This window comes from Pseudorasbora parva, chromosome 5 (genome assembly GCF_024679245.1).
Source record: "Pseudorasbora parva isolate DD20220531a chromosome 5, ASM2467924v1, whole genome shotgun sequence".
Classification (NCBI taxonomy): Eukaryota; Metazoa; Chordata; class Actinopteri; order Cypriniformes; family Gobionidae; genus Pseudorasbora; species Pseudorasbora parva.
The window spans coordinates 11659564-11682740 of record NC_090176.1 but is presented as its reverse complement, the minus strand read 5'-3'; the positions used below and the strand labels follow the sequence as shown (position 1 = coordinate 11682740).

Sequence of the window (23177 nt, the reverse complement as noted above, 5' to 3'; positions counted from 1 at the left end):
TTTGATTTCTATGATCTACATATGTGTATTTTAAGATGTTCTGAAGGCCAAAAAATTAGATAACAATAGCTTGAAAACCATGTCACTCGGCGCCGCTGCGGATTGAAGAACACAGTGACACAAAGACTAAGATGGGACGAAGCCGTAGCCGAAGCCTCGCGCCAGTTTCATATGTTTTAAAGGTTAATCACATATTTTTTAGGGGCTGATGCATAAATTCATAAAAAAGGGGCCTAGTGAGGCCCATGGTTATGACAGTATTAGCCTACTTGATCAATTTACACTAAACAGCTATCTCTAATGAAAAAAAAAAATATTCAAATGAACTGCTATAATGTTCTGCAGCTGTAATAAATGAGCATGGCGTGTGGTCCGTCCAGTACTAATATTGAGTGTAATGTTTTGCTCAACGTTATGATAGAGCGACCAGCTTATAGGCTGTGGGCCAAGTCCATTTTTCTCCTTTAGTTTTCGATTTGATAGATCTCCTCCAGGGAACTGATTCATTTTTTATAACTGGTTATATTAACCGTTGTTGAGTACATTACTACTTGTTTCCAACATCAAATGTTGCACATTAAAAATATAATGTAGATATAATCTCGCTATCTAACCACAAACGGTTAGCCGGAGTAAGAACCAATCAAAGCTCGTGTTGTTACCTTGTCAACTTGAGTTGACCAATCACATCATTATTTGAACCAGTGCCTGAAGACCCGGATGTGAACTGAAAGCGGAGCGGCAAACCATTGTTTTGGCTACAGTGTATGGCTGCACCACACCTCGTGGAGACGGTAGGTAACTGATTAGCACTAGCATTGTCCGAAACGTTGTAAAAAGTCTGAATGCATGGGTCTTGGCACATGTTCGCCGTCAAAATAGCTACTACTATCAGTATTTGTACAACTAATATAAGCAAAGTACCGAATGCTACACACGTGGGTAATGTTAAGCTAGCGTTAGCACCTGAGGTAACTTAGTATGGTGTGATTAACGTTAGCTTTTTATCTGTGGATACCGCGAGTTAATTATTTATTTAACTGTATGTTTGGCTTTATTGCTGTAAAGAGTTTAGCAATGGCATATTTGCATTAGTCTTAAAATGATCTACGATGAAGGTTTTTTTTTGTCTTGCAGAAGAAGATAAATTAAGATTTCAAGTTTTGTACTCCTTCCGTGTAGATTACCGGTAACGTTAGCTGTATGAATTTATTTTATTTAAAGTTAAGCCTGTGATCCTCCCCTAATACTGTTTGGAGCCCAGACAAAAATGAACTTGAACCAGATTAACTTTATCAGTGTCATTTTATTGAAAGATGCATTAAGCCCATGGCTGCATGCTCACAATGTTTTGTGTTGCACTTAGACAGCATTGGAGCAGTTCCTACATAGACACATGTCTGTGCATGGTAGCTGGTGCTTTCTACATGTGCAGTTTCCCCCCACACATTGTGATGCTTTGCACTGGCAATGCACAAGCTCCAAGACACTTTTTGGTGCTGGTGGAAGTGTCATCCAATGAACTGCGTAGAATTCCCCCTCGATCCTCCATCCATGCTGCATTGGGGGAGGTATGTCTGGCAGGCTTTGCAAACTTCTCCTGTAGAACAGAGGAATAGAAAGTATGTTGGTATATATTCAAGGTCAGGCAGACATGGACAGTATTTTTTTGATACATGCATGTAAAATTAATTTTTAAACAGTGAAGAGCTTTCAATTATGATCAAAATTGTGTTGTTTTGGAAAAATATTTGAGTATTTTTAAAATACAAATGACTGTTTATTTTGATACATGTCATGGTTGATTTAATTTGTATTTTTAATTAGATACCTTTACAGCTTGAATTTTTTGTATCTTATTTCAAAATACATTTTTATGTATTTTTGACAACCTCTAAGTAACATTAGTATTCTTAGTATCACTTGTTCTTACAGTACTAATTTGTTATTTTTTCTGTTCCTAGGTTCTTTACCTGTATATAGCAGCCTGGTAGTTTGCTCGCTGAATGTGAAGGTAAAGGGAGTCCTTATTTGGAGGAAGACTTCTCTCCAAACATTTCCCTGATTTGAACATTTGCCACCTTGCCTTGTTGACATCTGTTATGCCCTTCTGATCGTAGAGCTTGCATGTGAATGCCTCCACTGCCTCGTAGCACTCTGGTGGTACAGTGAAAGCTGTGCCAATTTTTTTGAATGTAGCACAGTGTTCACGATTAGCCAAGAGTGTCTTAACTGTCTTTACCTTTCCTATGCCATACAGGGAACTCACTGTGTCACAGCCAGAGAAGCAATGTAGACCAATCAGGGCATCACACACTTCTTCTCCTAGTTGGTCATGGATCCTTTTAACTTCAACTGTGCGCATGTTGACTCCTTTTCCCGTGTGAAAGTATAGATTAGTCCCAACCTCTTTTTGAAAAGCAAGGGCCAGAACAAACACATCAGTGTCAGGACTTCTGATGACTATATGTCTGCTGTAATTAGCAGCATGTGCACAGTGTAGCAGAAGTCGGGTGTCTGCCTCTTCCTGTACTGTGAACAGATCTGGCATTGGTAAGACTTGCAGATCAGCTGTATTTTGTCTTTTTCTTAGAGCATGGCACTCTCTTCCATGTCCAACGATTAAAGTGAGGTCATCCATTAGATCATTTCCGGATTTGCACCATCTCTCAAAGAAAAACTGTAGGAGATTTTCTTTGTTTTCACCACATGCCAAGAACTTAACCCATTGCTTTGGTGTCCTCTGTTCTTCAGAATATATTTTAATGACTTGAGAGCCCTTCACAGCACGTCGTTCTCGTTCTGCATTCTTGATGCTCATGGTTCTGTAGGTGTCTGGTACAAAATGCACTACTTTGGACTTGCTTGCTTTAGCCACACTGACAATCAACCTCAGAGCGCTGTCTGCAAACATCCCAAATGTTGCTTGGGGTTTCATGACTTGCACAAGTGACATAGCATCCCACACCCAAGTTGAACCATCTGGAATGTTGTCCACTGTCGCCGGTGGGTTGACCTCTGCTTCCAGAAAGTGCATCAGCTTTGCTTTGTCCGTTTTCATGAGGGAACCATCATAATGAGCCAGCGATGCGGGTAAGGGCCCTAAACTATATACAAGCATCTCACTCATGTCAATCGTTCTAGAGGTTCCAATTACAATTAGTCTGGCGAACAGATCACAGTTTGCTTTTAGTGCTATATCTCTGCCTCTTGCTTTTGTCACAGTTGTTGTTGCAGTGTCTTTGAAAGTCTTGAGTTTAATTTTTTTTATTGGCTCATAGATTCCCATCTCATCAGTTTGTAGCCTCTTTTCACAAAAATCTAAGAAGGCTTTCTCACCTCTCTCTTTTGCTTCATGCAGATCTGTGAAAATGGGCTCTGATGCTACATGACCTGATGTAATGTGGTAAAGGACCTCGCTATCTATGGAAGGATCAAATGGATTAATCATGTTCTGAATGGTGGACATGATATTATTTACATCCTTCTTGTCACATTCTCTTCGTGCATCATCTAGTTCCGCTCGTTGCCTTGTTGTGGTGCTGTGTCCAGCCATGTCTCTGCACCCCATAGTGATGGCTGCGCGCTCATGTTGGGTAAGTGTCCATCTATGAACTGCGCTTTTGTTGAGTGAAAACCCAGTTAGTCCACCTTTTGTTTTTGAGTCACGGTTTGCTGTGAAGGGGGGATTTTGAAATCCACTGCCGCTTCAATATACCTGTATATATTTATATCCTAATTAACTTCATAATCAAAACTTTAATCAATATTTATCCTATATTATTATAATGATTCTATCCAGTTATGATTTAGTTTTAGTTTCTTGTTTTCTAAAGTGTGTATTTGGTCTCTGAGGAGTGACTGAGGGTCTGGCCTAGAGATGTGTGATGTGTCACTAAACACTGGCAACAAGGTTGTGTGTTTGGATTTGAGGTATCACACACCCCTAACATGTCAGGAGTGCAGTAACAGGGTTTGCTCACTTAGCCCGGCTTCCAGATATGAAATATGGATTTGTCTTTCATTTAATTTATTATGTTTTATTCCTTTTATATTTTCTTTTACTGCAACACTTAAGACTCAAGATGAATATTGCCTGTACTATTGTGTGTCCCTCTCACTGAAAGAAAGCACATGTTATCAGTATGTTTTGGTAAGAACTAGTTAGAACTGGAGCTTAATCAGCTCGAGCCTTGGAGAGACTGTGTATCTGTGTATGTGCGCAATATTCTATGTTACAGATCAGAATGGTGTTCAATGGGTACCCTAAGAGATGGGTGGACTTGTTGTTCTGGGCAAGCTGGCGCCTGCTCCAGATCTGGAAGGTCACTACGGGCCTAATTCTGGGTGAAAGCATCAACAAGTGACACGTCAGTGGAAACGTGCATCAGATTAACTGACTCGAGTGGAAATTTACCATGACTGTGCATTGTCTCTGAGCCAATCAGAAGCATCCACATCGCAGTAATGACGGGGATAAGACCTTGAAAACGGTATAACTGTTGGGACAATTGTATGTACGATGGGGCGAGGCAACGAGACGGTGAGAGAGGGAGCGCGGCCTACGAACTCCTTGTGAGACTTAAAGCTGGCTTCTGCTTTTGAAACTGCAAACTATTCTTAAGTAAATTTTTCTTTTATTTAATTGGAATCCTGACTCTGTCTTCATTTCTTCACTACTGGTCCTGGGTCATAAGCTGTTAACCCCTAACAGCTGTCTGCTCAATCACTTGGTCACATGCAGTATAAGCAAAGCCATAGGTCTGCTGTCTCTGGGCAACAAAATCTCCAGATTGGAGCTGGTCGTTTATGCTTGGATGAGTGTCCCCTAAACTGATCATCTCCATCCAGTATGTTGATAAGTATCGGGCATAGTTGATCCTGTCATAAGAGAAGAACCATGGCAAAATGGAACGGACACTTGACAGATGGAGACTCCAATTTGCCTCTCGTGTTCCTCTGATGAAGAGGAGAAGATCCTCAACCATTGATATGTATGTGCCCCAAAAGTGGAATGTCTTGTTGGTGGTGTTGTCTTTGATATAATTTTCGTAACCTCTCATAACTGTCAAGAAGTTTTCAGACATTACCAAAACATCAAATTCTTCACCAGGGAAGGCTATCTGCAGATCAGCAGCTATCTTCTTTGCAGATTCACGGTCGTCTTCTGAAAGGATGTCAAGGTATGCCTGCCAACGGAGTCTTTGAAGTGCCTCACACATTAACTTGTGGGTACGAATGCTTCTGTTGTACTGATGTCCAGTTATGACTCCTTCTATAGATCCTGCAGCAACAACTTCAGCTTCAATGATGACATCTTGAAATCCTGCGTCCCCAAAGTGTTTCCCAATACAGGACAGGTATGCCATGGCTGTATGAAATTCCCCCATTCTCAGGACTAGTCGTTCCATAAATGTGGTGTTCATCCAACGAATTTCTTGTGCTTTTGCGTATATGGCCTGATCCATTACCAACACAATTTCATTAAGCTCCAGTTTGTCTGCTATTTCTATTGAACGTGTGAGGATGGTGTGTACTGTGTCTAGGTCTGTTGGACTGGCGTCAATCACAGGCAGGTAACCAATGTTAGACTGCTGTGGAATCGTACCTCTCTGTAGCAGTGTATTGTGACCAGTCCATCCAGGTAAAACACTGCCATGGACTTCTTGAGTCTTCATGAAAAAGTAAGCGCTATCCAGTCTTCGTGCAGAGTCCTGTGTATACATGTATTTCTCTTGTTCCAGTTTAACTTTTGATCCAAAAGGTTTTGGCCCTGTCCTCTTTTTTCTAATGTAGGTGTCAATATGGGCGTGAGGTGGTTGAAGAGACCTTTTCCTTGTTCTTTGCAGAGATACTGTCTCAGAAGTAGACACACCGCAGGTAATTGGCCTCTGAATTACAATACCATTTGTGTTATGTGTTGTTCCCTTTCCAGATAGTGTTTCTTCACCAAAGTCGTTGTTGTCCCATACAAGAGTTGCTTGCACTTGAACTGTAATGTTTGGTGGAATGTATGTATCACCTCTTTGTAATTGCAGCTCTGCTAGAGCGGTGTCATGTTCCAGTACTTGTGAGTTGGAGGAACAGTGCCCTAGACCATTCAGTATTCCTATCAACTGAGCTGATCCTGTCGTATGTCGTACAGCCATGGCTAAGGAGGAATGCTTTGGCATTAGCCAGCGTCCTCTCATCGCAAGATTCATGATATCCTGACACAATGACACAATCTTCTGATTATTCTCAACACTAACATTGGCACACAAACCATCACTTCTAAATTCTGTAGTCATACTTGTTGACCAGGCCAGGACATTGTATAATTCATTTGGTACCATATTTAAGGCAGTGTCCATCTGAAGGTCTTGCGCTGTGGGTGGCCATGGCAGTTTAGGAGTAGTTTTGCACTTGGCATCTATAATCTCCTTTAGTGACATGGCTGCATGATACAGAAGTCTTGAGTCTTTTGTTCCTTGCCCTGCTCCAACATGACTTGTTTCTGTGTCATCTTCACTATTGTCTGATGATGATGATGGCTGTGACGGTTCATCATGGATTACTTCATCATGGATTACTTCATCAGCAGTTAAGTCATCAACATATACTAAATAATTTCTCGATGATTTCAGAAATCTCAAAAATGGATGTGACTTTTGAAGTCTGGCTTTTAAGGAAAAAGCTTTGTAAGTTGAAATGTCAACACCTTCTTGTTCTTTAACTATTTTTTTAAAAAAGCCATTTAGCCAGGACAGCCTTAACACCTCACGGTTTCTCAGCAACCTCTCTTCCACCACTGACTCACAGAAATGGTTGTAGCCTGCCTGATATGGATTACTTTCTGGATTTCCCTCGCGAGAAGTTTTGGGCAGATGTCTCGTATAACGTCTGTAGCAGCTCAAATGATACATGGCCTCTGATGCTACAAGATCCCTCCCACGTATGTGCACTAGTAGACTTTCATCCCTCCGTTCCTCTGCAGCAAGCATTAGCTTGCCTGCAGTTAATGTTTCACACTGAGCTAGTTTTTCTTTTGACCTTTTTCTGCTGTGACTATCAGTTATGTATTGGTTCTTTCTGCATATCAGGCATCCAACAGGCAGGAGATGGGAAGCTCTTTTTGTGAGGCTTGGGCAATCTGATGCAGAACGCAAAACCCGAACCTTGGATGCAGTGTCATCACTGACTTCCTCTGGCAGCAAGTGGGCTTTATCTATAAGATTACAAAGGGGACAGAAATGTGTTTATCAAAGGTGATTATTTTTAGTCTAGTAATAACATGTGATGTCTTTGTTTCAAATAAAAAAATTCTAAAAAACAAAAACAAAAAAAACAATGACTTGTTCAAGTCAATGTCAACTTCACAATATTTACTGTAATCTTATTTTGAATCTTTTTTTTTACCCTTGTTAAATGTCCAGTTTTTCTGTACAATTTTTAAGATAATGTAAAAAAAATTTTAATTAATTAAAAATCACAGTGTAATTAAGATTCACTGGTATTGAGTGGTTTATTTAACATATATTTTTTAATTAACTAGAATACACACATACATGATGCACCAGTACACTCTTATTTTAATAGACAACTGGTAGAATTAATGGATTTGATATATACCTTCAGTATCTTTGGCTGCTTTTTCTCTCCTCCTACATGCTCTTGCAATATGATCTTTATTGGTGAAAAGCATGTAGCATTCCCTATGGAAGCCCACATTGATTGGCACATCTTGGTCTCTCCAGGTTTCTGTTAAGTTAAATGTTGCTATGGCTTTTTCAGCAACTAAACTCTCAGCAGTGTTGAGGTCAACCCATTTCTGGGCACACTGAACAAATGATGCCCAACTTGTTTGCGAAAATACAGTTATTGGGCTTTTTGCCTTAGAAGCAACATGTATACAGCACTTCATATTGACGCGCACCGGCTTTCAATCGCGACCCGCTTTGTTGTTATGCGGTCTAATGTAAATAAATTAATTTGCGTGACAAGCCCACCTACGGGTGATCAACAGCGTTAGAAGTCTTCTGATGGTAAGTGCACAATGTATAGTATAGTTTGTATAAACAAAAAGTATATAAAGCCTATTATAATGGAAGGATTTCGTTATTAAAGAGAAATGTTACAGTATCAACAATGTTAGTTGTCAAGGAGACGGGTTTATTTGTTTACGTTTTCTGACGCAACGATTTAGTGGTCCTACAAATTTGCCTGTTAAAAAAATTAAGAGTTTAAATTGATCTCTTCATAAAATGTGCACGAATCAACGTTGGAAACAATGCTTACACCACTTGTAAGATTTTTTACATGCCATCTTTAAACAAATTACTTAGTTCCTTGGCAGGGATCTGTGAAATTCACAATATCGGGGTCCGGCCCACGGCCTATTAGTAGAGAACAAGTAACCAATAAGTAGTTTAACATACCTGTATATTTCGCTTTCTTTTTTTATATTTCCTCTTTTTTCTTTTTACAATACGAGCCCCTGATGGCTTTGACTTTTCATGATGATGAAACTAAAGCACGCTGTAACGAGTAGAAATATAGTGTGGCCCCTTTAAGAGTTGCGCGCGCTCCCTGCAAACGAAGTCTGCATTTTGTGTATGTGCGCACTGAGTCTTCAGCTCCCATGTGTGGGGAATTTTTTCTGTTGCTAACAGTCAGTTATTTTGTTTTATTAAGTAATGCTGTGGACGGAAAAGGAGTTTGTGATGAGAGTTCAGCGGGGAATAAAGTGCGATCTGTTTGATGTTAATCGCCTCCGTGTTTGCATCCACTCCAGTTACATTAAGTGAGCTATCCGCATTTTTCACTCGGACACAAGCGTTACAACGCCACGGATGACGACGTTCCCTGCCGCCCTCTACATGATCTCATTTCATTTACAGCAGCGCCACTATCACCATGGCGACTTCACTCCAATAATCGCAACTAATCATAATGCCTTGAAATAGCAAAAGTACGAAATATTAATAATAAAATATATATGAAATAACTAAAAAATCTTGTTGGGGCGGGGGCTCACTGGCGCCCCCCAGCTGTTGGCGCCCTAGGCGACCGCCTAGTTTGCCTATGCCCAGAAACGGCACTGTTTGCATGTCAGCCCATGTTCATTTTCAGGCGGAACTGTGCAGTGCGCAGCCGTCGGGAGTTCAGCAGATAAACAAGCGTCATGCGACCGTAGCGAAAACGGTAGATCATCACAGATGTCATGTTCCAGGCTGTGCAGGACTTTTCATAGCCTTCCCACAGATAAACAATGTCAACAGTCATGGTGGATGTTTATTTACAATCGGCTACCGCAAATTTAATTCAAAGTTGTTTGTTTGCTCGGCCCATTTCACCACACAGTTTTTCTAACATGGGGCAATATAACAGTATTCACTCAGCGTCTGATACTGAAGAAAGGGCAGATTTCAACCGTATTCCTGTAAGCAGTAAGTAGTGAGTTTATCCACTTATTGACTGTCGAACCCATTTCGGATTAAATTGAACGTTTCTTAGTAAGATAACATCATGATAATATCCCCTGTGTTGTCTAGATTCAACACAAGATGCTAGTAAAATAACAATTGGAAACGCCAAGTAGCTCACATAACAGTTTGTCAAATGACAAAAGTTAATATTTCTTTCCAGTGTTGTCATAAAATACAACAGTAGATGCATATGTAAATCCTTTTTGACGGATTAAAATCTAAATTAGCCTACATTTCTTCATTAAAACATAACTCAGAAACTAACTATGTTTACTACTACTGTTTAGTTGCTTACAGATCCCTCACTCGAGCCTTGTAGCTAACGTCACCTTCTCCACCATCTAAGTTGAAACAATAGTCTTTTGACAAGGCTTCTAGTCAATTTGTAAATAAATATACATTTTTGAGAATTGAAGTATGATTATTTTGCAGCGGGTGAGTAGTAAACATGACACTGACTATTGTGGCTTCTACATTACTTTGTTTGGCTAAATAAATCGACTTTTAAATCAGTACTCTACTGTCAAACTATAACGTTACTCTACAAACAACATATTTACGCGCTACCCAGTTCGTGATTCAAAGTTGAGAAGCTATCATTGTAAAATTATTGCCATGATGGATGGTATAGATGTGTTAGCTGTCATTGAGCAGCAGTGGAGTGAAACAGCCAATCAGAGCAGAACTCTGCATTAATATTAATGACCCTTCCAAATAAGGCAAAAACAGAGCATTACATCCTAGGGACAATTTCTAGGGTTGTAAATGGACCTGTAAAACTGGACAAATTTTGACCTTAAATAAGCCCCATACCCTCTATTTAGATTTTAGAAAACAATTTAACATGTTGTTTCAAATCATTTTAGGGCACCTTTAATGCAACATGCCTTATGTTTTACTAGTGACACAGGGGCCAGGCGGTGTTTGCAGCAGGCTTCGCGGGATTGTCATAATTATTGTTGAGCACTATGAATCATCTGTGTGTAAACGAATACCTCAACTGGGCCATTTTGGACAGATTGGATTGTTTCTTTCCCTCTCAGCATTGATCGTCTTCTGCTTCTTTGACCGTTCTTCTGCTGTATACCAGATATAGGTAACACTAATTCATGTCATCACTTGACGAGCAGAACGATCGTGCATTTCCGGTCACCGGTGGCACATCGAGATTTAAGAGGCTGGAACTTTAGCGACCCGAGGCTTGAAAGTGGTAATTAGTGGCGAAACTGTTGTCACTACTACTGTGCTCTTTTTGTACATGTCATTTCTATTTTTATTTTATTTGGAAATGGTTTTTGTTTTGTGCTTTAAATGTTGTTGTTTGTTTAATGCATATGTGACTTATTGGACTGATTTTGGGCTCACAATGGCCACCATTGTTTTTGACATTGATCATTCTGACAGCATGTGATTAGTGTTCTTTTGGCCAAACCATAACGTGCATGTGTTTGTCTCATTCTGTTTTCTTTTTCCCTTCAGAATTGGGGTACCAGTATTAGCTGGTTGTCCTGTGTGTGTGGTGGTGGTTCGGCTGTCAGCCTGCAGTGTTCACAATGGGGGTTTGGTTGCCGTGTTGTGAGAGCACGAGTAATTGCTGTGTTTTTCCGATAGGCAAGACGAATTCCCCAACATTTCTCAACTTAGTCTTTAGAGAGCCAGAAAAAACTCCCATGGCAACTCTCGGACTGTTAGCTTGTAGGACATCATGGCAGCAGGACATAGGAGCTCCAGCTTTGTGAGCAGCTCCGTGAATGCAGGCAGACGCATTTGGTATTGGACCAGAAGTTCTCTCATAAAGTGTGCAAGCTGTTTGGATCAGTTGCTTCATTTCAGGGGACAAGGTGCTTGCTTTCAGCTTTTGGCTGAATGTGGTCCCCAAGTCAGCATCTGCTGGTGAGATATAGACACTGGTGGACTTTAGGTCCAATTCTCTGAGTTGTTTTTCATTATTCATGCAGAAAACGCTAGGCTTGATAATGTGTCTCATTGTTGACAGGTAGAGCTGGTTAGGGTCTCCCCCAGTCTCCAACTGGAATCTTTTGTTCACGTCCTTAATTTCAAACAGAAGCGGATGTAGAAAATTCAAGTACAGACTTTTTGTTTTGTCTTTGTACATCTCGCTGAGGAGATAAGCGACATAACAATGCAAGCATTAGCATTAGCAGCCAATGCAAAATGTAAGGTCAGCTCCTCGAATTTGTCCAAAATTCGCCAGCCAATGGGTAAAATTCAGGGATAGTAACTTAGTGTATGAATGGGTTGGGAGGGGCTCGACACTAGTCACCAGGAGGGTAAAACTATTTTTCTTTTTCTTTACACACTGCACGCAGCAACAACTTTTAATAAAGCGACCAAAACTGCCTGCCAACTGACAGACCAACTGACAATGGCTTTCTTATTTAGGTTTAAATAAAAGGTAATATATAAAATCACACAAATATATAAAAGAACATTTTGATAAATAAACCTAAAAAAATACCTGCCTAGATAGGATAAGAACACTGAGTGCATTTACATGCACGTTCTTAAGCCGATTTAACTTAAAGGAGGTTGCACACCAGAAGCGAAGCTCCACGCCTCAGATATCTCACACCGGACGCGCACATTATATACACAAGCTCCGTTTTGAATCAAATTCTGAAAGAAGAACTGCATGATGGGTGTATCTTGTAGCACAGGGTGAAATCACCTGAGTCGCTGCGGACAGGCGCCGAATGCCGCCGGCATGTAAAAAAAAATTCCGGAAAAATTCCGAAACCGTTTCAGTTTTTTCTTAAATCAGCATCTCTACAAGTATGGAAGCCATTCCATTACAATGGCTGTTAAATTCCAACACAGCACATTCTACTGAATGAGGTGCTGATTAGGTGATCACCTGAACCTGAAGGAAAAGTATTAAAAAAACACTTCTGTGGTCATCACTATCCTTTTGCAGTAGGACCTGCTTGATGGTAAAAACAGTGCTATAAGTAGTAATTTGAATCAAAAAATAACTCTTGACCATGCCAAAAAAGGTTCAATTCTGCCTTTAGGATACACTGGCAGATGGATACAGTGAGCGTTGGGTTGCTTCCTTCCTAATTTCAAAGACGGCGGTTCAAAAGAACAACAAGGTCGAGCAGCAGACATTGGGGACAACAAAGCTACAGACCGGCAGAGGGCGAAAACGACTCTCCACTGACCGGAATGACCACAAACTCAATTTCACTCAACAACTGTCGGATGACATCAAGTGACCTACAAAAAGAATGGCAAAAGGCAGCTGGGGTGAAGTTCACAGCGGGGACAGTTCAAAACAGGCTCCTAGGGGCAGGGCTGAAGTTGTGCAAAGCTAGAAAAAAGCCCTTCACCAATGAGAAGCAAAAAAGACCCAGGCTGAGGTTTGCAATAGACCATAAGGATTGGATTGTAGAGGACTGGCTTCTCTGATGAGTCCAATTTTCAGCTTTGTCCAACACCTGGTCATCTAATGGTTAGACGGAGGCCCGGAGAGGCCTACAAGCCACAGTGTCTTGCACCCACTGTGAAATTTGGTGGAGGATTGGTGATGATCTGGGGGTGCTTCAATAAAGCTGGAATCGGGCAGATTTCTCTTTGTGAAGGATGCATGTATCAAAAGACGTACAAGGTTGTCCTGGAAGAAAGCTAGCTTTCTTCTGCTCTGACAATGTTCCTCAACTCTGAGGACTGGTTTTTCCAGCAGGACAATGCTCCATGCCACACAGCCAGGTCAATCAAGGTGTGGATGGAGAGCAAACAGATCAAGACCCTGTTATGGCCAGCCCGATCTCCAGACCTGTAAACCTCTGGAATGTGATCAAGAGGAAGATGGATGATCACAATTTCTGTAATTAGTATATTAGCTTTGTGACCATCCTTATTTTTAAGTCACTTTGGATATTGCATGTGGAAAATGAAAAGGTAAAGGTTTTGTAATTCATTTTATCTCAGCCCCTTTTTTTCAACCAACAGTCTTCACAGAACCTCACACCAACTATGGTGATTACAGGAGACCCATTTGTTGAAAGCAGCATTGCGTTTTTTCTTGATGGCGAAGAACTGTTTGCTGATGAACCTGATGACCATGGGTGTAGGCCTCACTATAGGTGTCAACTTCCTATTCAACAAACAGTACAAGAAACAAATTAAAAGTACCCAGATTTTTCTGCAGTATCTGTTAGGCATTAAGAAGGAGAGCATCAAGCTACCGATAGTTGTGTTGAGGCTTATCAATTACTTAAAATGCCCAGTGTGAATATTCCCAGAGTGAAAATGTTACAATTGACTGCATAGTACATAGCTTTATAGTAAATTTAAATGGTACTATTTTGATCTATATTTTAAAGATATTTAAATATCTATGTTGTAAGATAAAAGTGTAATTTATCTTAACAATATTAACATTATGGGCTTCCATGAATTGAATGTTGATGTATTGACTATACAAGGTAAATATTTATTGAACTTTTTATTCTATGAATATTGTTGTTTATTAATAAACAATGTTTTCTTTGCATATGATTTTAGTTTTTCATTTGTCAAATTTGTCAATTGTAAATATATCAATTTTACTTAATAGTAAATAAAGGGGGAGGGGAGCACAGGGTGGTTCCTAAAGGACGGGTTCCTCAGAGAACTGCCTTTTTGAAAGGGTGCCTAGATGATCTACAGACAGTTCCGCCAGTGTGGCAAAGTGAAGAACCCCAAAGTTTCCTCTGGGCACCTTTTATTTTTACAGTGTACCTGATAATGATAATGGCGCTCTGATCTCAGTTACATTCTTTAGGATGTAGTAGCAGAGTCCGTGTATTTCACAGTGCCATCTGCTGGTGAACATGATCACTACACAATTGCTCCTATAACTTTGGGAGCTTTTTTGCAATATATAATATATATGTGGGTTGTTTTGAACAAGCTGTAAAACAGGGACATTTCCGGGGTCAGCTATAGTCCGGGACAGAACACCGAAAACTGGGACTGTCCCTGGAACGGGGATGTCTGGTCACCCTACTCTGCGTTTCAGGCGCGGCAGACTGATTTTCTGCAACATCGTCGCTGATGAGTGCGCTAAGGCAGGACCAAACCATTTCATGCAGATACAGAGGTGTGGTCGGTCAATATGGATGTTTACTTTTTGGTCAATTGGGGATATTTAACTTTTATTGCCAAAATAAATTAAATCAAAGACATCCTTTATTTTATTATTATTTGAAATGTACTCAATGATGATGGTTTATATAGTGTATAATATAACATTTTTAATTAGTTTTTACCTATTTGTTGGGGCCCCTGTCATTCAGGGGCGCTTGGAATTGTTCTAACTTTCCACCTATATGGCGACCATGCCGAAAACCGACAGCTATGACTATAAACTGGCAGCTGAGCGAGTTACCAGAGGAAGAAACAAGACACTCTTTAAGTGAGAAGAAGGAGGAGTTGAAAAGCACTTTCAATCAAGAAGGCCAAAAGGGAGCAGATAAGTTAATGATCTAATGATGATTACATACAAGGTCCAGCGACGTACCATTAATACATCACCTGCACCTATGAACCATGAAGAGGTTTCTGATCCAGCATATCAGTACTCTAACTGGCATCAAACTAGAATCAAGATTTAAGGAATCCATCGCTGGACATGGAAGAAGGGTGCTCCATTTCTTCAAGTCTCAGTTAATGCACTGGAGAAAAGAGGTGAGGACAGTCCTCGCAGACACAGAAACAGTATCTGAAGATGGGGATCTGGCCTTGCTTCCATATTAGTGATGGCATTCTTCAAAGAAAAAGAAGATTCACTTTTCCTTCTGGCTGATGTAAGTACAGTAATTGTTTTATGACACTGTCATACCATAAATGTGAACAATTAAAGTGTGTTACAGGAATATGTTTTTCAGGAGATTCCATTCTGGTTCTAAAAAAAATGGATGCTGGCTTTGGAGGTGAAGGCGGTAATAGAGTTCCTTGTCTTCACCTCTGCACTGACTGCTCTTTGGATCGTTTTGTGTTAAATATAGGCTAGAGTTTCAACCCTGGAGTTCTTTCAGAGATAAACACTCTTACACATTCTATGTAGCTTAGCAACTATTTCTTTACTAAAGTGTAACCACACGTTTGAATCATAGACCATAAAAATATGGACGACTCGACATCATCCGTTTCCGCTTGACAGATTTGAAGCTTTTAGGCGGCCTGCACGGCGCGGACATCTTGGGACCGAGTCTGCGCAGTAGCGATTTCGGGACCGGAGTTGCGCAGTACAGCGCAGGAAGTACAGCTGTGATATCAAAAGCCCGCCCACACTCTCGCAGATGCAGAACAATTAATTATGTTGGTGTGAAATAAACAGTTATGGAAATGTAGAAATTAAAGCTAAAGCTCCAATCTGCTCCCAAAAATTTCGGAAAAAGTCCGTTAGTGCCTCAGTGACAACTTCACTCAGAGAAGCCGTCAGTCTCAGCTGTCAATCATGACGTCACCCCAACACCCCCCCCCCCCCCCCCCCGTTTTATAGCATCAGATAACTAACTAAAAACTAAACTTATTTTAAAAACGAACACTTGAAATGAAATCATCGTGATGATAACTGCCTTCAGGGACATAAACTAACTTTGGGGAAAAAATATTTGAAGTGTAATTTTATTATTTAGTTTGCCTCTCGTCCATTAGAAAACACAGAGGGGCAGCTTTATTGGGACCGGTCACGGGGGGGCGATCGAGGCGCGAAAGCTTCAGTAAATGAGAGGGAGACTGCAGGCTTGGTTTGAATGTGTCACGGTTCATCAATCCATCGTCTCACTCACTTTGTGTTGTGTGGTTGTGTTGGGGGCATGGTTTCTGATTATTGCCTGAGCACTATCACCTGCTGCACTCATCACCGCTGCCTTTATATACGTGTCACTGACTGCACACATTGTCAGATCGTTGCAGGCTTCTGTGGTCCCTGTTGTGTGCTGTGCTTCTCCCGGGAGATTGCCTCTGTTTCGGATTCCAGGATTCCTTCGGTTCTTCTGCCCACTGTTTCACCTGCGTCACGAGCCCCTGACCAGCTCACCGCCTTCTCCGTGTTCTGGACCTGCCTGACTGTTCTGTACCCTGCCTGCCCGTTCTGAGTTCTCAGTGGTCTTCGGACTTTATGTACTTCTTGCAGTTCTGTCAATAAATGAGTTTATCGCATTTGGATCTTTCAGTCTCTTTCTAGACCCTGACAGAATGTTTAATAATAATAAATTACATTTATATAGCGCTTTTCTAGTCACTCTAAGCGCTTTACATTGAAGGGGGAATCTCCTCAACCACCACCAATGTGCAGCATCCACCTGGATGATGCGACGGCAGCCATATTGCGCCAGAACGCTCACCACACACCAGCTGATTGGTGGAGAGGAGACCGAGTGATGAAGCCAATCATTATATGGGGATTATTAGGAGGCCATGATGGACAGGGGCCAATGGGCAAATTTGGCCAGGATGCTGGGGTGACACCCCTACTCTTTATTGGGATTTTTAACGACTACAGAGAATCGGGACCTCGGTTTAACGTCTCATCCGAAAGACGCTGCTCTTTTGACAGTATAGTATCCCCATCACTATACTGGGGTGTGTAAGGACCCACACAGACCACAGGGTGAGCACCCCCTAAATTTGCAAGATAGCGTCTTTATAACAATAATACATACGTACTTTCTTAATTTTTCTAGTACTTACAGCAAAACCGATAACATCCGAGCTTATCGATACAGCGGTCTTTCATAATTCAGCACTGAGGCCCATTTAAAACCAGGTTTCGGTGAGCATACCTACTATCTAGATTCAGTTGGAAAATATTTTTTTATATTTTTGTATTTACGATATTTTCCGCACTATAAGGCGCACTTAAAAGCCTTTAATTTTCTCAAAAAACCACAGTGCGCCTTATAATCCGGAGCGCCTTATATATGGATCAAGGCGCTCTGTCAAAATGTTTCAGTATGAAAAAACTAATAAAAACGATTTAATAATAATAAAATGTTTCAGTACGACTGGTAAACTACAAAGCCGCACCGCGTCTCTACAGTCACTATTTGAATGAAGGCAACAGCACTAGTACGGGGCATGAACATCGAAGAATTTCGATGCGGTCCTTCTTGGTGCATTCGTTTTACGAAAAGACGTAATCTCGCCATACGCAAACGAACTACCGTCTCGCAGCAACTGCCAAAAGATTACCAAGGCTGGAAGATATTGTTAATGCACATCAACATTTGAACAACGTTACCATGGGAGTGAATGGAGTTGTCAGAGCGCTTAATAAAGTTTGATTTCGCATGGGATTAGTATTATCTGGGACTTCTGTGATTTAGAAATTTCTCCTCCACATCTGAGTTTTGCGTGGCAGTGGCACATTCGCACGTGATAAGTAAACCCTGTGATTTTACTCAAATTTACTGACTTCTCCCGGATATGATGTCAGGACTTGTAAAGGTTTTTTCGTTATAGCTGTATGAAATCAACAGTCGTATCGATATCGTTTTGATAGTTTTATAGTAATACAAATTATTTCGTTCAGTTAGAGAACACGCTACAATTAAAAACTGAACTGAGCACAGACCAGCGGCAGGAGTCAGATTTCATTCATCACGAGTGAGAAGTTGACAATATACGGCGGAAGATTGAGTTTCAAAGCTAAATGTAAAAGCGCCCATTTAAGCGAGCTTGTCATTGTACTGTTCTATTGTTATGTTTTTCATTAAGAATAGTATTGATGTTAATATTAAACACACCATTCAAGCAATTTGCTCCCAAATTGGTACTCATTCAAAAGTATAATCCGTGCGGGAATTCATAACGGTGCGCATAATGAATGCAGCCTCCATTCTTCGTGAAAGATAATGATAGAAATGCGCACAGAAAAAAAAAAAACCTTGCAAAAATGATATACGATCAGCCTAATCCTGGCCAAATCCCAGAGATGCCAATTCGCATGGCACTAATATTATCACTGGACCTCGGTGTTCGGCGAAATATGGTAGGTAATTTGCGGGGGAATTTTTACTTTACAAATTACAGAAATGGCCGATTCGCACGGGATTAAGATCACAGACATTCTCTGCAATAATTAAAAAATCACCAGAGGTCCCCAGACAATACTAGTCCCGTGTGAATGGTCAGTTTGTCTGACTGTTTTGTTGACATTCCCTTTAGCACAGCTCCATCTAGTGGATGCATAACGCAAACCCCGTCAAACGTTTGACTGCAGTAGTTTCTATTCTATGCGCCTTATAATCCGGTGCGCCCTATATATGAAAACAGTTTTAAAATAGGCCATTCATTGAAGGTGCGCCTTATAATTGGGTGGGCCTTATAGTGCATAAAATACGGTACAGGTTTCTTGTCAGGATAAATCCTGAAAATTCAAAGTGCACATCACAGTTCCATGTGAGCAGAAAGAGTGGGAAAGTTGTTTGAAAGAAGACAATGGCCTTGAATCCACACGTTGCATCTTTCATCATAGACTTTGCAGAATATGATTAGCAAAATGATTGAGGTAAGATTAATATTAGGGATCTGCAGTGGAGGCCATATCTGTTTAAATGATTTGTATCTAAATCTGTATTTAGAAAAATCCAAAAAGGAAATTACTTAAACCAGGCGTTGGCAAGTAAATTTGATAAAATTGATTAAAAAAATTGCCTGTGACATACTGTTTCACTCAGAAACTGAGAAACACTCAGTTTCAGTCAATCTCACGTCATTATATTTATAAAAGAAAGATAGGCTGTACCGAGTCTTTCTGGAAAAAAACGAGCGGCTGGAGAGCGTGCAGCTACAGGACGAGAGCTTCTGAAAGCTGACATCCTCAAGCGTGGAGAAGAAAACGTTACCCTAATAAACCATGGCTATCAATCAGATTCAACTAATATGATCCAGAATCGGATCCGGAGGCTTAAATAAATTGAACAGGAGAAACAGCAACAGCAGGATGTCCTTCTCTGTGGTATGTACTGTATTTAGTGTCCTGTCAACATGTTGTGTGTGTTTACTCGCAGTTTATGATGACATGATTCGGTTTATGGACTACTGTATGCGACTAAACCTTAGCAGTAGCAAGCAAAATGGTTTTGCACGTCAGATAGTGTATAAAAAAATCAATGGAGTAACGTTAGCGCATTTGAATGAAGAAGCACGCTTTGTGAGAACGTCCCCTAGCATAGGTTTATGTTTGGGTGGTTTTACAATAAACAAACTGACATAATAGTCAGCTAAACAAATGTATTTAAACACACTCCATACATCACATGCTCCATTGATAAATTAACTATATATGATTGTGTTGTTTACTGATGTTTACTTACGCGACGATAGCAACAACACAGACATTTGAAGCAGTTTTACTCACGCCTGCTTCCAAAGCACGACCGTGAACCTTTATTGCTGGGACCGCTCCATCAAAAACATACTTCTTGTTGATTTCGTGAAGTCCTGTGACTGTGACACGCGTAATTTCTGCATTCAAATCGGTTCAAATGCAGCGCTGCCTTCCCGGAATGCTATGCGGACGCGTTGAAGTCGCTTGACGTCACCCATAGGAATAAAGTGGAGCGCAGCGCGACAGAAGTGTTGCAAGGACGAGTGGATCTGCACCTTGAGAGCAGTGTTTTTGGGCGTGCATTTGCTCTTTCACTCTAATCACGTGCTCTTCCGGGAGAAGAGCCGGTACGGCCCATACAAGGACCTTCCGCTCTCTCGACGTCAAGCGGACCCATACTCGAAAAAAACTCTCCAAAACTTGTGAGAAACCTTCCGGTTTCAAACGTCCAACTTAGTGTTTGAAACTTTGTCTATGTTTAGGATAGGAATCCAACTCTTTAACAGTGTAAAAATCTCAGTATGCATGAAACAGCATTTCACCCCCCTTTACAATAAGGTGGATAATGTAGGCAAAACAACTTCCCCTAGAAAGGTTTTGATAATGTGAGTTAGGTTTTTTTTATTTTTTTTATTAGTTTTATGTTTTGCCTCAAATTGATTTGTGCTTATAATTTCTTGCAGGAATATCAGAAGTGCTGTTGCTATTCTTCCACGTTTTCCCTCTTCTGGCCTTCATCCTCACCTGTCTTTTTTTCTTTTTTACCTGTTCAGGATAATTTCTGCATGATGAATTGAAATACATGAATTGTTCAATGGTTTAATTATAATTTATAAATTGTTTAATACAGATTTTTATTGTTTTATTATAATACATTAGTAGTACTAATGTATTGTTTAAAAATACACAATGAACCTTGTTGTGGAGTTAAAGCTTCAATTTTTCTTTTTTTCTGTTTCCCTAAAATAATATTTCTACGGATTTTTGACATATTCTACAGGTTACAAAGTAGCACCATAAAATAAATCAAATAAAATTTCATACCTGTAATACTGTACTTCAACATGGTAAAAATAATAGTATTATAACAGTTAAAGCTACACTGTGTGATATTTTCCCCCATTTAGTGGTGAAAAGGTATATGACCATCCAGTGAATAATAGTTTCTGTTCCTCTCAATTTCGATTTCGTTTCAACTCCTACGGTGGCCGATTTAGTCATGGCTTCCAGTTCGACCTCTTCGGTGAGTGTTGCTTCAAGTGATGAGGTTATTTTGAAAACTATTATAATTTGCAGTTATTTAATTTGCCAAATGATCTATGATCAAATTAATCTATGTAAAATAAATAATAGGTTTACGTTTTCGTTATTTTTTTACCATTTCATTGCTAACATCAGCTATCAGGTTCCCAGATGAATGCAAGCTATTCTTAGTAAAGTTTTATCAGTGCTATCGTTATTCTGTATATTGTACGACATCACTAGCGTAAGGCAAACAAATTATAATGTAATTAAAATATTAATCTCATGTTATCCGTCATAGAACACGGATTTATGATGTTATAAGGTAAACAATATTTTTTTATCATTGACGCGAGGAAAACTCACACCATGATATAATTAGCGAAGCAACAATAAAACTTCCAATATACACAAATAGGCTGAATTAATATTACCTGTCGAGAAGAAAGCAGGTAACGTCGGCGTTCTTTTTAAAATAGTTGCTCCTCATGAGCTCTTTCCATTTTGGAAAGGCCACTCCAATATTTAATTTTGTCTTGTTGATTTGCCTGTTGCGTTGCCGTCTTAATTCTCTTTGGCGACTCTGATCCATATCCCGCAATGTTACTAGGTCCCCGACCCGGGTCGAATTCGGTAATCAATTCCGGGACTTGATTGCTTTCACACAGAAGGCTACCCGGCAATGTTCCGGGAATATTGCGGGTCCGACGTGCAGTGTGAAAGGGGCTTAAGAGTGATCCTCCATCATCATATAGCAGGCTCAAGCAATCCTCCTCTTCACATTCGACACGGTGCCATCGAGTGTAAAAACGCGAAAAGCGAAGCTTGATTTTACGGGTATGTCCCTCTTTGGCAAATGTACTTTCAAGATGGAGGAGCAACATGGTGACCGCCAACCGAACCCTCACCCTCTATGTATTTTCAATGGTATATTATAAAATTACGAGAATGCATTATTACTTGAAAGAAGTAAATATACATTAATGAGCAGATATATTTTTGAAAGAACTAAGTGATTTTAGCTAAGAATAAACTAAAAAAAGTTACACAGTGTAGCTTTAAATAATTTTTTTTTACAGTATGCTTAACTACTGTATTTAGTGTTTATGGTAACTTTACTGCTGAATGAAATGCAGCAACTACTAACTGGATAATTGTTGCCAGTAAGTTACTGTTAATTTGATAATACATTTGTAAAATGTACTTATAGCCTAGATTTTATGATATAGCCTAATCATGGCTTTGATTTTCTAGTTTTAGAACTCAACGTTTTAAAAATATATATATATATATATATATATATATATATATATATATATATATATATATATATATATATATATATATATATATATATATATATATATATATATATATATTATTTTATAAAATATTATTCATAAATCATTTTCATAAACTTAAACATTTGTAACTTTTTTTTGTGTCACTTTTTAAACTTTTTTGACTTCAACAATAATCTGCCACGGGTCTTCTTTAAAATGAGACCAAACTGAAGTCTGTGCTCCCAAGATGATTTTTTTTTTTATGAGAGTTTTTCGACATGGACATTTTTGTCCTCTATGAACCTATGTGTAACTTTTTTAAATGAATGCGTAAGGGTTAAGGGGTCATGAATTGAGAAATCAACTTTCCCTTAAGCTTTTGATAAAGCACATAAATTATAAGTATTTACGTAATTAAGTATATTTTAATCTTTGTATGTATTCTAATATTAATATAATAGTAGTAAACTTGTAAGCCTACTATTTCAGAACTAATTTGGCCCAATTGTTTGTGTAAAAAAGTATATGGGTTTTTTTCAGTGTGTGAGCGGCCTTTTGATATCACACCTCCACTTCCAACTCTCTACTGCGCAGATTCCAATCCTGAGGTCATTACTCATTACATTACTCAGCTGACACGTTACCGCTACCCAGATAGCTATAGCACAGCACTTGTTTTTGAAAAAGAATATTAAATCATATTTTTATGATTTTTCATAATGAACAATATTCAATAACTTCACTGTAATTCACTGTACCATCACCAAACTCCTGTGACACATCGCCGCTGTAGTGTAATGGCTTAGCTGGTAAACATTTGCAGCCTTTGCATTAAGTACAGCT

At 39.7% G+C, this 23177-nt stretch overlaps 2 protein-coding genes across 2 annotated transcripts; both read right to left on the bottom strand.

Annotated features, from left to right (window-relative positions):
* Positions 1-440: 440 nt before the first annotated feature.
* LOC137075068 (uncharacterized) lies at positions 441-3571 on the bottom strand. The gene is made up of 2 exons (XM_067443243.1): positions 1974-3571; positions 441-1600 (listed from the first exon to the last, which is right to left on the bottom strand). Exons 1-2 carry the CDS (start codon positions 3569-3571, stop codon positions 1363-1365), a joined length of 1836 nt encoding a protein of 611 aa, XP_067299344.1. The 3' UTR covers positions 441-1362.
* Positions 3572-4700: 1129 nt separating this feature from the next.
* LOC137075836 (uncharacterized) lies at positions 4701-8381 on the bottom strand. Its single transcript, XM_067444789.1, has 2 exons — positions 7612-8381; positions 4701-7207 (listed from the first exon to the last, which is right to left on the bottom strand). Exons 1-2 carry the CDS (start codon positions 7901-7903, stop codon positions 4701-4703), a joined length of 2799 nt encoding a protein of 932 aa, XP_067300890.1. The 5' UTR covers positions 7904-8381.
* Between the last annotated feature and the right edge of the window lie 14796 nt (positions 8382-23177).

What these genes read in the sequence shown, in the direction of transcription:
- LOC137075836 (XM_067444789.1), bottom strand. Translation starts at nt 7,903, where the DNA reads ATGAAGTGCTGTATACATGTTGCTTCTAAGGCAAAAAGCCCAATAACT. An exon ending in AGCAGCCAAAGATACTGAAG is followed by an intron (nt 7,208 to 7,611) that starts GTATATATCAAA and finishes GTAATCTTATAG; the next exon opens with ATAAAGCCCACTTGCTGCCA.
- LOC137075068 (XM_067443243.1), bottom strand. Translation starts at nt 3,571, where the DNA reads ATGGGGTGCAGAGACATGGCTGGACACAGCACCACAACAAGGCAACGA. An exon ending in TACCAGGCTGCTATATACAG is followed by an intron (nt 1,601 to 1,973) that starts GTAAAGAACCTA and finishes TCTGTTCTACAG; the next exon opens with GAGAAGTTTGCAAAGCCTGC.